This window comes from Maniola hyperantus, chromosome 14 (assembly GCF_902806685.2).
Source record: "Maniola hyperantus chromosome 14, iAphHyp1.2, whole genome shotgun sequence".
In the NCBI taxonomy this organism is placed as follows: domain Eukaryota; kingdom Metazoa; phylum Arthropoda; class Insecta; order Lepidoptera; family Nymphalidae; genus Maniola; species Maniola hyperantus.
In genome coordinates this window covers 13,446,057-13,460,800 of record NC_048549.1, presented here as the reverse complement: position 1 = coordinate 13,460,800, position 14,744 = coordinate 13,446,057, and the positions used below count along the sequence as shown (strand labels likewise).

Below are 14,744 nucleotides of genomic sequence, written 5' to 3'. Positions count from 1 at the left end.
ATATGACGTTTTGTCGGTCTCAACGACAGAGACAATGCTCTACAAATCCGCTATCTCCTTCTAAAGGTCGATGTGCATTATTTCCTGCCGCGTACTCTATTAGTACATACCGGAAGATGCAGCGTTGGAAGACCCCCCACTAGGTGGACGGACGACATCAGACGAGTCGCAGGGAGCCGCTGGATTAAGGCGGCGCAAGACCGTGGCGTGTGGAAGTGGGACAAGAGACCTATGTCCAGCAGTGGACGTCTATTGTTTGATGATGATGATGATGATGATGATGATGATGATGATAATGATGACTGTATTAGTATAAATGCGAAGTGCCATCCGTACTTCGCAAAACCCCAGAGGCAACTAATAACTGCAACAGACGTACAAGCATAACTAATTGTTACAAGAGGCGCGTATTTTGAAAACATTTCGGAAATAAGGCCGGGAATCCATTAAATCCACAAGCTGTCGTGTGCTGTCGTGCCTTCGACTCGCTGAAACGCTAATCGATCCGTCATTCAGTGCAAAATATATATATCTACTCAGTGAACTTGTCTGTCTTTCCATTTATTAGGGTTCCGTACCTCAAAAGGAAAAACGGAACCCTTATAGGATCACTTTGTTGTCTGTCTGTCTGTCTGTCTGTCGGTCTGTCAATAAACCTACAGGGTACTTCCCGTAGACCTATAATCATGAAATTTGGCAGGTAGGTAGGTCTTATAGCTGACGTTTGGGGAAAAATCTGAAAACCGTGAACATCACACAAAATTTAGTATTTTTAATTTTCAAAGTAAGATAACTATATCAAGTGGGGTATCATATGAAAGGTCTTCACCTGTACATTCGAAAACAGAATTTTATTTATTTTTATCATAGTTTTTGAATTATCGTGCAAAATGTCTAAAATAGACTGAAGTACGAAACCCTCGTTGCGCGAGCCTGACTCGCACTTGGACGGTTTTTTATTACTAGACTGGCTTATAATCGCGACTTCGTCCGCATGGACTACACAAATTTCAAACCCCTATTTTATCTCTCAACTATCTATCTGATCTATCAACGCAAAGCTCAAACTACTGGACGGATCGCGCTGAAAATTGGTATGCTGATAGCTATTATGACGTAGGACGTCCACTAAGAAAGAACTTTTTGAAAATTCAACCCCTAAGGGGGTGAAATAGGGGTTTGAAATTTGTGTAGTCCACACGGACGAAGTCGCAGACATAAGCTAGTACATAATTAAAGCAGTGATTAAACATAAACACCCATAAATATTATTAAAACCCAAATAATTAGATGTGTCAACAATCGCTAATTTGGCAAACAGAGTCACAAAATATGCATACAATGCCAAAATAAAAACGAGAAAAAATCGTATAATAATAATATGTTAACAGTGCGCAGTCACGCTATCCTGTTAACCCTTGTGCTGCAACGTGTTATTACCGCGCATTTATTTAATTTTTGTAAAGAAATATGTGAACTCGTTTCTCGTTATTTAAAACGAGGAAATCGGTTTAGTAAAATACACATCGTAGACACGCGATCCCACTGAAGACGTTTTTTTAGGGTTCCGAACCTCAAAAGGAAAAACGAAACCCTTATAGGATCACTTTGTTGTCTGTCTGTCGGTCTGTCACAAAATCTACAGGGTATTTCCCGTTGACCTAGAATCATAAAATTTGGTAGGAAGATAGGTCTTATAGCAGACATAACGGGAAAAATCTGAAAACCGTGAATTTGTGGTTACATCATACAAAAAAAATTAAATTGTTGTCATAAACTAATAATTTTTTATTTATTTTATTTTATTTTGTTTATTTGAAAGTAATCAACAGCGTAAATACATAATTATTATTTAAATTTAAATCTAGGTATAACAGAAGGCCAAAAGAGATTACTTAAAATTATAATTAAACTATTTTAACAGAATAGAGTTAGAATAAATGTAGGTATATACAATAATAAAATAAAATTACAACAGTGTGTGTATGATTGTATGTGTGTGTGTATGCGTGTGTGAGTGTGTGCTTATGAGTATGTGTGAGCGTGTGTGCATGTGTGTGTGTGTGTAAATGGGAGTGTATGATTGCATGCATATTTAGATATTAGCTACTTTTTTTTTGTTTTACGATGATAGTTTCTTAATTCCTTTTTAAATTTATTGTTTGATAGGTAAAATAAGTCAAACTCAGCGAACTGATTGTTATAAGTACGTACCAAGCGTGGAATTATAGAATTTCGCGCATAATTTGAGTTAGATTTGGGAACATTTAGAAGGCGCGTGTGACGCGTTCTTGAAGGTTGAGCATTAAATGAAAAGGCTGAGAGTAAGCTAGGACAATCGATTGAGCCGGTTAAAATTGCTTGCAGTAACAACATATCACATTGTTCCCTTCTATGTTCCAGTGAGCCGATACCGATAATTAGTATGTAATTTAAATTTTTGAAGTAGGATAACTATATCAAATCGGGCATTATATGAAAGGGATTTATCTGTGCATTCTAAAACAGATTTTTATTTATTTTATGCATCATAGTTTTTGAATTATCGTGCAAAATGTCGAAAAAATACGACTGTAGTACGGAACCATCAGTGCGCGAGCCTGACTCGCACTTGGCCGGTTTTTTGTTAATGACGTGTGACCAAGCGATTAAAGGCTGTTTTTTTTATTAATTAGGTATTAATCAATCTATTTCTCGATCAATAACATAGCAATCCGTTATACATGTATGACAAAACGGTTTTGTCAGACATGTATAATGGACAGTTGACAACATTGTTGTTGATAGTTGGCACATAGAACAAAAACCGGCCAAGTGCGAGTCAGGCTCGCGCAATGAGGGTTCCGTACTACAGTCGTGTTTTTTCGACATTTTGCAGGATAATTCAAAAACTATGATACATAAAAATAAATAAAAATCTGTTTTAGAATGCACAGGTGAAGATCTTTCATATGATACCCCACTTGATATAGTTACTTACTTAGAAAATTGAAAATACTAATTATTAGTTCATGACCACAATTTTTTTTTTGTGTGATCTAACCCTAAATTCACGGTTTTCAGATTTTTCCCCAAAATATGTCAGCTATAAGATCTACCTACCTGCCAAATTTTGTGATTCTGGGTCAACGGGAAGTACCCTGTAGGTTTCTTGACAGACAGACAGACAGACAACAAAGTGATCCTATAAGGGTTCCGTTTTTCCTTTTGAGGTACGGAACCCTAAAAATGGCGAGATTTTCAAAATTGAGTATAAAATAATGTAAGAAGAGTCAGAGTTAAATGAGAAATAAAACATACTTTTGTCTTTATTTACTTTTTCTATTCAATAAGTACTATATTTATTGTGGCTTATTCTGAAAAATACTATAACACTTCTCGCACGTCACCCGCGCTCGCCCGCACTGGGTTGGCGCGGGGTCTATGCGGGGCGTTCCCTCCCCGATTGCCAATTTAACCTGTCGCGTACTATTCTGTAATGTAAAGACATTGAGGACGCGCAAGTCATTTAGTTTGATTTACGTAACACTGGACTGCTGTGTCACTTTCAGCTATGTCACGATAGGTCATCGTCATCATCATCAGCCTGTGGACGTCCACTGTTGGACATAGGCCTTCCCTAAAGAGCGCCACCACACCCGGTCCTCAGCCTTCCTCATCCAGCCACTTCCCGCCAGCCTCTTTATATCGTCGGTCCATCGTGCTGGAGGGCGTCCCACACTACGCTTGCTTAAACGCGGTCTCCACTCAAGGACTTTCCGGCTCCAACGGCCATCGCCTCTACGACAGGCATGACCTGCCCACTGCCACTTCAGCTTGCTAATAGTTTGGGCTATGTCAGTGACCTTGGTTCTCCTGCGGATCTCCTCATTTCGGATCTTGTCCCTCAAGGAAACTCCTAACATAGCCCTCTCCATAGCTCGCTGAGCGACTTTGAATTTGTGGACAAGGCCGTTTGTTAGTGTGCACGTTTCAGCACCATAGGTGAGGACGGGAAGAACACACTGGTTAAAGACTTTCGTCTTGAGGCACTGAGGAATAGGTCAGACCGATCATATATAGGGTGATAATTTGGAAGCGACTAGTAAGGCGAAAGCTGAAGGCTGGATTAAATAGGCGTTCTTATGCTAAGCCATGATATTATTAGCCCCATTTAGTGTCACGCCAGTTGAACGGTTCAAGGCAATGGACTAAAATTAGAGCAGCTAAAGACTTAGACTACCTACTTCTTGGACTATAATATTTGTCGTTATTATGATCATCATTATCGTCAACCGATAGATGACCACTGCTCCACATAGCTCTCTTGTGTGGACTTTTGCGCCACTTGGTATCCCTGCCACTCACTGTCATCTGTCCACTTGGCGGGTCAGTCGATGCTGCATTTTCCGATGTGAGGTCGCCACTCTAGCCTCTTACTGCACCGACTCCCATCCAACTTTTCATTCAAGAAAATCGAAAGTCTCCACAGGATTTTTAAAAATCTAAATCAGGTATTTTTTTTAATAAATCCATGAAGTTTTTGTAACCACGTTTTCTTAAATTATATAAAAGAGATAGCATTTGTATCAATTTAGGGTTCATCCCACTGATCGCTTCCAGAATCTCACCCAATTGAAACAAGTCTATCGTTTTGTCTAATACAATGTTTAATGAGACAACAGTGTAAACTTAGCGAGGCTCTATTGCGTCATGTTGTAAACTTGTATTGCGCGTCACGATTACTCGGTGTAATTTGTTTACATTCAGTTTTATTGGCAATAAAATTAAACATGACATGTTAACATTTTTGTGGTGAGATAACATTGTTTTGATTGACTTTCAGTTTCTTTTGATGAATCTTTTGAATGAAAAAACTAGAGCAGCTTCTTTCTATTTGTTTAGATAACTAACTAATTTCAAAGAAGTTTTATAGAAAACTAGATGATGCCCGCGACTTCGTCGGCGTGGATTTAGGATTTAAATATCCCGTGGGAACTCTTTGATTTTCCGGGATCAAAAGTAGCCTGTGTCCTTCCCAGGGATGCAAGCTATCTCTGTACCAAATTTAAATGAAATCAGTTAAACGAATGGGCTGTGAAAAGCTAGTAGACCGACACATAGAAGGACAGACAGACACACTTTCGCATTTATAATAATAGTATGCATAATAATTGATAATTTAAATAAACATTCATAAAGCGTTTTGATAGTAGCGGGTGCTACAAAATTTAGCTTACACCAAAATATTTTTTGTGAATATACTTATTCATTTATTTCGTACCTACCAAAAATTTAAAATATAAATAAAATAAACATTCAAGGTTTTTCTTGTCTCTTTTTGAATGCGTGAACAAAAATTATTGAAATAAAACGATTATTTTTCGCTGCTCCGTTAATATATCATAAAAAATATTGTTCAATATTTTTCCATCACATAACCACGACGATAATTTTAACAAGACTGATTAATGTCTTTATTAAACAATCCTAGTAGAATATCGGTTAAGGTCTTTAAAATTAATATGTCCATTTACAATCAAAAATATAAAGATGTTAACAAAAAATAATTGCAAAACGGTTATACAAATTATGCAATAAAACGGTTAGTTGAACGATCATAATACATCAAAATTACAAGGTTATTAGACCTTAACAAATGCATAGAAATCATAACTAAATCGTGTTACCTAACGAGACATAAATGACATCAATAATTGAGTTGTGACACACATTGGTTTATTGAAGATTCGAATGTATGTATACATTCGAATCTTCAATAAACCAATGTGTACAGTTCACGAATAAACCGACCTTCGATGACCACTTAAAACTACTCGAATCCATACGGTAGGCGAAGGGTTAAAGTTGTCAAACAATTTTAACTGTTATGACCAAAGATATAAAGACTTATTTAATTACATTTAGTATCGTTTTGGTACACCGTACAAACGTATATGTTTGGTTAATTTTTTTTTAAACGCTAACAGCCCAATACTTTTGGCTGCTTAAAAATCATAACACTACAAATGAATGTGGAGTGATTCAGTGAATTTCGGTGTTTCTTTTTAGTATCGCTGCGTCACGATTTTATAAGTCACTCCAAATTCAAATGTTGTTACAGTGTGGACTATTAAAACGCGTGAACTCAAAATATGCATAAGTAAATATTATGACATGTAATGTCGTTGAAATGGAATTCTGAATCATACACGTGCATATAACACCTACTTACTATATTCTCACTACAGAGCACAGATCTACTCTCAGAGTGAGAAGGGTTTTGCCCATAGTCTACCACGCTGCCCAAGTGCGGATTGGCAGACTTCGCACGCCTTTGAGAACATTATGGAGAACACTCAGGCATGCAGGTTTCCTCACGTTTTTTTTTTCTTCACCGTTAAAGCAAGTGATATTTTAATTACTTAAAAACGCACATAACTCCGAAAAGTTAGTTGCGTGCCCGGGATCGAACCCCCGACCTCCGATTGGAAGGCGGACGTCCTAACCACTAGGCTACCACAGCTTACTATATTATGCTATATATTTAACTAGCTTTAAAAGGGCAAGAAGTTGATCATCATTATCATCATATCAACCCATCAAGCGGTCCACTACTGAGACCAGGTCTTCTCTCAGAAATCAGAATGAGAAGGGGTTCGGCTATTAGGTATGGTAAGGGCCAAGAGCGGATAACCAAACTTCACATACCTATCGAGGGAACACCCCGCATAGCCCCCGCGCTAACCCGGTGCGGGCTCGAGTGACGTGCGGGTGTGCGGGGCATCCCCCCACCTCATACCCCGATCGCCATCTCAACCTGACGCGTACTGTACCCATCTTCTAAAAGATTAAGAGAACTCTCAGGCATGTACATTTCCTCACGATGTTTTCTTTTCCATTTAAATCAAGCGATATGTATTTAATTGCTTAAAACGCATAATACGGAACCCTTCGTGTGCGAGTCCGACTCGGGTTTGACCAGTTTTCAAGATTTTTATTTTTTTCAGATGAACCAGCAATGTAAAGTGTGCGGCGAACCAGCAGCGGGCTTTCATTTCGGAGCTTTCACGTGCGAAGGGTGCAAGGTAAAAACAATTCTATTTCATCCCACATAAGGTATAAAATGAGATTATTCTCCGAAGCATGAAGTTCAGGGTTCAATCCTCAAATTGAACCTTACCATGATAATATTTTTTACCAAAATTGCTCAGCGTTGCTGTGACGATTTATTCAAAAGTCAATTTTTTTTTTAAAGAATATTGGCGATGTTAATTCCATGACTAACATTCCCCTTTCCTCTCTAACTAAGCGTCAAGCTTGTGCTAGGAGTAGGTATGACAATAGTGCAACGGGCGGGGTTTGAACCGTCGACCTTTCGGTTTTCAGTCCACTCCTTTACCCGTTGAGCTATTGAGGCTCTAAAGATTCAAAAATAACCAAAACTAACTCAAGTATTAATCACAGTTCATGCTAATAGGTCAGTACTCTTACGTCAGAAACTGTTGTTTGTTTGTCGAATTACGGTAGGTATGTTGCATGTTTAATAAGTTTAAATGCACCACTAAAATAATTATCAAATCCGACGTAGTTTTTCCAAGCTACATCAAAGGGTCGGCAATAACTTTTCCACCAATACGCCTAATATAGAGCTATGAGCATTTAAGCAAATGCTGCAAAAAATATAAAAGTAGATATGCAACCTGAATCGATCGCGAGTGAATTGCGACAAATCTGTGGATGGATAGTCGAGGAGCTCGTAGTAAAAATATTTTTAATAATAACCGGCCAATTGCGAGTCAGGCTCGCGCAACGAGGGCTCCATACTACAGTCGTATTTTTTCGACATTTTGCACGATAATTCAAAAACCATGATGCATAAAAATAAATAAAAATCTGTTTTAGAATACACAGGTGAAGACCTTTCATATGATACCCCACTTGATATAGTTATCTTACTTCGAAAATTGAAAATACTAATTATTAATTCATGACCACAATTTAATTTTTTTTGTGTGATGTAACCACAAACTCACTTTTTTCAGATTTTTCACCGAATGTCTGCTATAAGACCTACCTACCTGCCGAATTTCATGATTCTAGGTCAACGGGAAGTACCCTGTAGGTTTCTTGACAGATTGACAGACAGACAGACAGACAGACAGATAACAAAGTATATGGGTTCCGTTTTTCCTTTTGAGGTACGGAACCCTAAAAATAACATTATACCATCACAGCTTACACTTAATAATTTTCAGTGTTATTTATGGAGTTTAAAACGTACAGGAAAATATATGAAAATAAGAAAATACCTACTGATTCATTCCAATATTAGTAGCATAAGAATATTTTTTTTAGTCGGAGAACTGAACAGATTTTTTATTAGGTTTAAAAACTAACAGCTTTTCATGCAAATGTAATAAAAATGGGCTTTGAAACCTATGAAAAAATAATTAGCACGCGTAACTACTTAATCGATTTTTTAAAATCCCACGGGATTTCGCGTTCGCAATCTGCAATTACTACAAAATGTCTGCCTCACGGCGAAACACTTTGGATTTATCACCACCGTCCCTGAAACTATGATTTTGTCGCGTCAAAGCAATATTTAGCGCGTTTTTTATCGCCCACGCCCGCGGTGGCTCTGGAAGCGGCATGAAACCAGCCTCTTATACAGAACCATTTGAATCCGCGATTGACGCTTGAATGGCACCGCGACAGCACTTGTCGGGAATGAAATAAATCAACTAGTTTATGCTACGCTTTAGGCTCTTTACGCTCTGCATCCGCTCTGAATCCGACAATTTGAAACTCGATCCAAAGTAGCCGTAGTACTAATGATTTTAATTTAATTTAATTTAATTTTTATTTTTATTTTATTTTATTTTATTTTATGGGTGATTATCTGAAATTTGGTTAACTTCTGATGTAATTTTGAAATTGGTGTTTTTAGTTAAAAATCAGAACAGTTTATATTCTATGCTGAGGGTATAACATCTACTTTGCTGCAACTAAAAGGGCCAGTCACTTTACTTGATATTTTTAGAGAAATTAATGATTTTTTAAAATCAGTGTTCTAGGGACTGACGAGACGTGATAGGGACTGACGCCAAACACGGTTATTATGCCAAATCACATTTTTATTGCAAAATCAACATTTTAAATGTGTATATGGGTTTTATGCCTGAAAATAAAATAAAAAACTATTATTATTATTAAGCTTATTAACACCAGAGTTTAAATCGTGAGGATGGTTTTAAACTAGCAAGTAGGTATGTGGAATCCAGCATCGAACGATATCGAAAATAAATAACGACGTTGTGAGTGTATTTTGCGGGACAGCTCGTGAAGTTCCAGCGAAAAGAATACGAAAGAGGGTAGTTCGCTACTGCCCTTGACAGCTCGCATTTCATCTCTCGCAGCACCGCAGTCCCGTCGTGACCACGACCCGTGCAATTGAGTTGAAATATCGACAAATAAAAACGCTAAGAACCCGTTATCATTACTTATAATCTACAATAAAGTAGCCGTACTCGTAGTACTATTTTTATGAGGGGCTGCGCACTAGATCTGAATTTCGTTTTCCGAATCTGAGAATATCGGTCATGGTCGGAATTACCCACGATAATTGTAAGAACGCTTGCGCACTGCAATTCGCATCGAATCGCATTCGATCGATGGCAAGAGACCTGATGGATTGACGCTGGTTCCCTACGAACGGAGACGGGCGCTAATGTGGGACGCAACTTGCGTTGACACATTGCTCCCGTGTCATATCAGGGAGACAGCATCAAGACCGGGAGCCGCAGCAGAAATGGCTAAAAACGGCATGCGGCGCAAATTATGCCTCTCTTATTGAGTTACAATTTTGTTCCGTTTGCCGTGGAGACCCTGGGGCCATGGAGTCTCTGTACTAAAAAAAAATTACGAGGCATTTCACCTCATCTGGCTACAGAGGGGCTGGCTCATTTTTTTGCGCAACGAATCTGCCCGGCTGTCCAGCGCGGAAATGCAGCCAGTATTCTTGACACCATTCCACGCGGGCCTGATTTGTATAGTAATTCGATAAGGCTAGCTTTAAGTTTTACTGTAATATTTTCAATATAAAAACCCCATGTTGAAATCTAGTGGGAACACCGCCGAAGGGAATGGTTTACACAGTTTGCATGTGCGTGAAAAAGATCTGGCACAATTGGCGGTCAAAGTGCTTAGCGGGTTTCAGTTCCTTTATATCTAGTCGCCTAGTACTATGGACCTCATAAGAAAGCTCAGAGTCACTCAGCGGGCGATGGAGAGAGCTATGCTTGGAGTTTCTCAACGTGATCAAATCAGAAATGAGGAGATCCGTAGGAGAACTAGAGTAACCGACATAGCTCAACGGGTTGCGAAGCTGAAGTGGCAATGGGCAGGGCACATAGTTCGTACAACCGATAGACGTTGGGGTCACAAGGTGCTGCAATGGCGATCGCGCATTGGAAGACGCAGCGTTGGAAGACCCCCCACTAGGTGGACGGACGACATAAGACGAGTCGCAGGGAGCCGCTAGATTCCGGCGGCGCAAGACCGTGGCGCGTTGTGGATTTCCCTACAAGAGACCTATGTCCAGCAGTGGACGTCTATTGGTTGATGATGATGATGATGTTATCTAGTCGCTTAAGTTGTGTGTTGCTAGATCAGTCATTATGTAATGGCAGAGTTTGCCAAATGCTCTAGAATTTAAGATCACAGATGTTAGAGCGTAAGAGGTGAAGTAGATCGTAGTTATTATCAAATTTATTATTTCTATCAGCCACCAGTAATGTTGTATGATTAATGACTTAGGTTCATATTACGTGTCGTGATTGCGATGCGGGTGGTTGCTATGGAGTTTACTTGATCATGACGATCAAAGATAACACAATACAGCATAGATTATTATTGAAGTGAAAATTTTTAAGTCACGTCGGGCGATTTTGGCATTGTCAAAAACCTTAAAGGTCACATGCTAATGTTTATAGTGCTTGGCTTGCTTGCTGTAAAACTCAACAAATGTTTTATTTAAAAAAATATGGAATTTTAATTTTTGATATTTACTACAAATAATTTGAATAACCAAAACAAAGCAATGTTATTTTATAGTTTTAAGTTTACACTTCTGCCTGTAGTCCCCACTGACTGAAACTTTTTGAATACTTTTTCCTTAAATGTATAAATTGCTACTATTTTTTATGGACGATAATTCATTTGTCACAAACATCTATCATTTACTAATTTGTAGAAAAAAAAAACCTCTTAGAAATCAGAAGTAAGTAGTTTGTTGTGTTTTGTTCAAAATAAGAAAAAATACTGAACAATTATTAATAATACTGAAATTAAATAAAATTTTAAAAATCGCACTAATTACATCATTTATAAGATAGATCAAAGTCCCTGCACTTCACTTCACAACAAACATAAGCACCTAGCTTTAGAAACCATTCACAGTAAATCAAAGTAAGTATAAATAAATAAATTCATATGCAATGGGCTTCCCGTCGCTTTAACAACGAGACGTGATACGAGACAGGCCGGCGGCACATTGTCGCTTCGCAATTTGCTACCCCGAATCAATTTGCCACTTTTTGTCGCGAAACTGTCGCGCGATTCAATTTTCTGTTAAGTGTGTTAATAGCCATAATAGCCTAGTTCAGACATGTGGCCTTCTATTTAGGAGGTCGGGGGTTCAATTTCGGCCACGCACTTATAACTTTTCGGAGCTATGTCCGTTCGTTTAAATATCACTTCCTTTAACAGTGAAAAAAAACATTATGAGGAAACCTGCATATCAGGGAGTTCTCTAGAATGTTCTCGAAGGTGTGTGAAGTCTAACAATCTGCACTTGGCCAGCGTGGCGGACGATAGCTCAAACCCTTTTCATTCTAAGAAGAGATCTGTGCACAGAAATAAGCTTCCCGTCGCTTTTACACTGACACGGGATACGAGACAGGCCGGCGGCACTTGGTCGCTCTGCAATTTGCTACCCCGAATCAATTTGCCACTTTTTGTCGCGAAACTGTCGCGCGATTCAATTTTCTGTTAAGTGCACTTACGGACCGCCTCCGAGTGTTTTGCTATAACGGCCCGTCGATTCACTAAACTCGAATCGAGTGGTTACTCGGTGAACTTTTCTTAACTGAATTTTTTTGTAGAGCTGTTCTTAATTTAATATTGATTTTCGTCTTCCCTGTTTCCGTTACGTATGTCTCTTGGACAGATAGGTACGCCCCTTAAGCGATTTTTACTTAAGGTGAAATATGTGACGGCCTTTTGGGCTTGTTTTAAGCAACTTTCGTAAAAAATTGCAACTACGTTAACGTGTGTGGTTAAAATGTTATAAGATCTTAATATTTTTAAATACACCACGCTTCAGTACTGATTGAACATACGATATCCGTAGCTTAGGGGTCAGAGCATCGGGCGCGATTGCAGGAGCGCGGGTTCGAATCCTGCCGGTCCGCAATTTTTGATATGTATTTAAAATTATTTAGGAATTTCCTTGAAGTGTAGGTAAAAAATTATTAAAATACTAACTGCCCCGGCGAACTTCGTACCGCCTAACAGTCGATTAATTTTTTTTAATTTTTCTCTCTGTAAGAACCATCCTCGTACTTCAAGGAATATTATGAAAAAAGAATTAGCGAAATCGGTTCAGCTGTTCTCGAGATTTGCGATCAGCAACACATTTAGCGGTTCATTTTTATATATAGAGATTATAAGATCTTTCTAAACAAAATCATACTTATTATTTTGGAAAATTTATACACATTTGATTTACAAAATAATGATAATTTCTGTTAGCCACTCGCTTGCCGCCTCCGAGTATTTTGCTGCAATTGACCGTCTATTTATTTACTGAACTTGAAAATTAGTGAACTTTTTCTGAACTGAACTTTTTTGTGGTAGGTAGTGTTCTTAATTTAATATTGATTTTTGTCTTGAGACAAAGTCAAGGTGGGTCTCTTTGGCAGATAAATAAACCAATGACTTTTAGCTTGCGGTGAAACACGTAACGTAGTGTTTTGCTGTAACGGGCCACCGATTCAACCATAAATTGTTCAACTATAAAAAAGGAGTTTTGGGGTGAACTTTTTATAGAGCCACTCATAATTTAATGATATTATGAATTTTCGTCATGAAACAATAATAAAGTTTCTTTTAAAGAATTAACGAGCCCACCCGCGTGAAAACAGCACGATTCAGCTAGTTAACTAATATTTGTAATTTACATCATATTTAATTTACAAATTGAATTTTACTTTGAGCGTCATTAGAATGGTCATAAAGCTTTTTAAATATACGCTATTCGTAATTTAATAAAGTCGAAACTTTGAAACAGAATAATTTATGGGACAACAATTTATGCCTGCTTTTTTTAATTTACGACTTGAAGACTACAAAAAAACGGTCAAGTGCGAGTCAGACTCACACACAAATGGTTCCGTACCATAGTACAAGATAAGACTACGTATTTTGTATATTTTTTTTTGATGTGCATTGTGCATGGCAGCTATTTCGAAATTTCTAGTATTTGGTTGTTATAGCAATAAATAATCACAACCCTTATTATAAATTCGAAAGTGTGTTTGTTTGTTGGTTTATTGCTTTGTCCTTACATCACGCCGCAACGGAGCAACGGATTGACGTGATTTTTTGCGTGGGTATAGTTAAGGACCTGGAGAGCGACATAGCGAAAATTATAGTTCATGAGATAGGTACAGCCCGCTGACAGACAGACGGAAGCTTAATTGTTTAAATTATCAAACGTACTGTTATAAATTTATATTTAATATCTATTTAAGTAATCTGTAAAAAATTGTAATCCTATTTGGCCTTATTTTCAGTCTGTTATTATGTAAAATTATATTATATATATCGCTGTTGATTGCAAAAAACAAATAAAATAAAATAAAATAATAGTGTCCCGTTGGCACTATTCGGGTACGGAACCCTAAAAACTAGCGTTTCAACGTAGTTTAAACATAATTTAAATTACATTGAAATTATTTATGAACAATAGAGTCATATAACTCTGCAATGTCAGCAGTAAATCATACTCTATTTTTTACGACAAATTAAAATACGTGAAACTAAATATTATAATAGCTATCATATCATTGTAAGTATGCATAATTTAGCGGAATATATATTATGCGTTCATGCAGTCATATAATAGGTTTTTTCACCTCTTTCTAGTTGTTTTATACACTTGAGCTTGACTTTGTAGAAATTACTAAATAATAAAATTTATGATTTTGAATCTTTTAAAATCTGTTTACTTTTTGTGTGGTACCACCTATTTACAACCATATTATTTGACTACACAAATTTCAAAGCCCAATTTTACCCCCTTGAGGTTGAATTTTCAAAAATCCTTTCTTACCCGATGCCTGCGTCATAATAGCTATCTGTATGCCAAATTTCAGTCCGATCCGTCCAGTAGTTTGAAATGTGCGTTGATAGATCAGTCAGTCAGTGAGTCAGTTAGTCAGTTTTTCCTTTTATACTATTTAGATTACTTAGCAAACAAATAAGATTCAAACTTCGTGTGGATGGGGCGCGCTTGTCGGACACTCCCCTTAAGCCTAATGTAGCACAATATACTGTCTTGGTAAGTTTTAGTTTTTATGTTCCAATAAAACGTATGTAGGGTAAACCATAGGAGAGCAACAGAAATAGGCAATTTAGCTTTTATTTATGTGAGCATTAGGTCGAATCTCGCTAGCTCGGATTTTTCATAATATATTTCA

At 37.6% G+C, this 14,744-nt stretch overlaps 1 protein-coding gene across 1 annotated transcript in view; it reads left to right on the top strand.

Annotated features, from left to right (window-relative positions):
* LOC117988394 (protein embryonic gonad-like) overlaps nt 1-14,744 on the top strand; it is a 174,785-nt gene that overhangs the window by 87,988 nt on the left and 72,053 nt on the right. Inside the window, exon 2 of the mRNA XM_034975525.2 lies at nt 6,990-7,067. Coding sequence (XP_034831416.2) covers nt 6,990-7,067 — 78 coding nt within the window. The remainder of the gene's footprint in view (nt 1-6,989; nt 7,068-14,744) is intronic.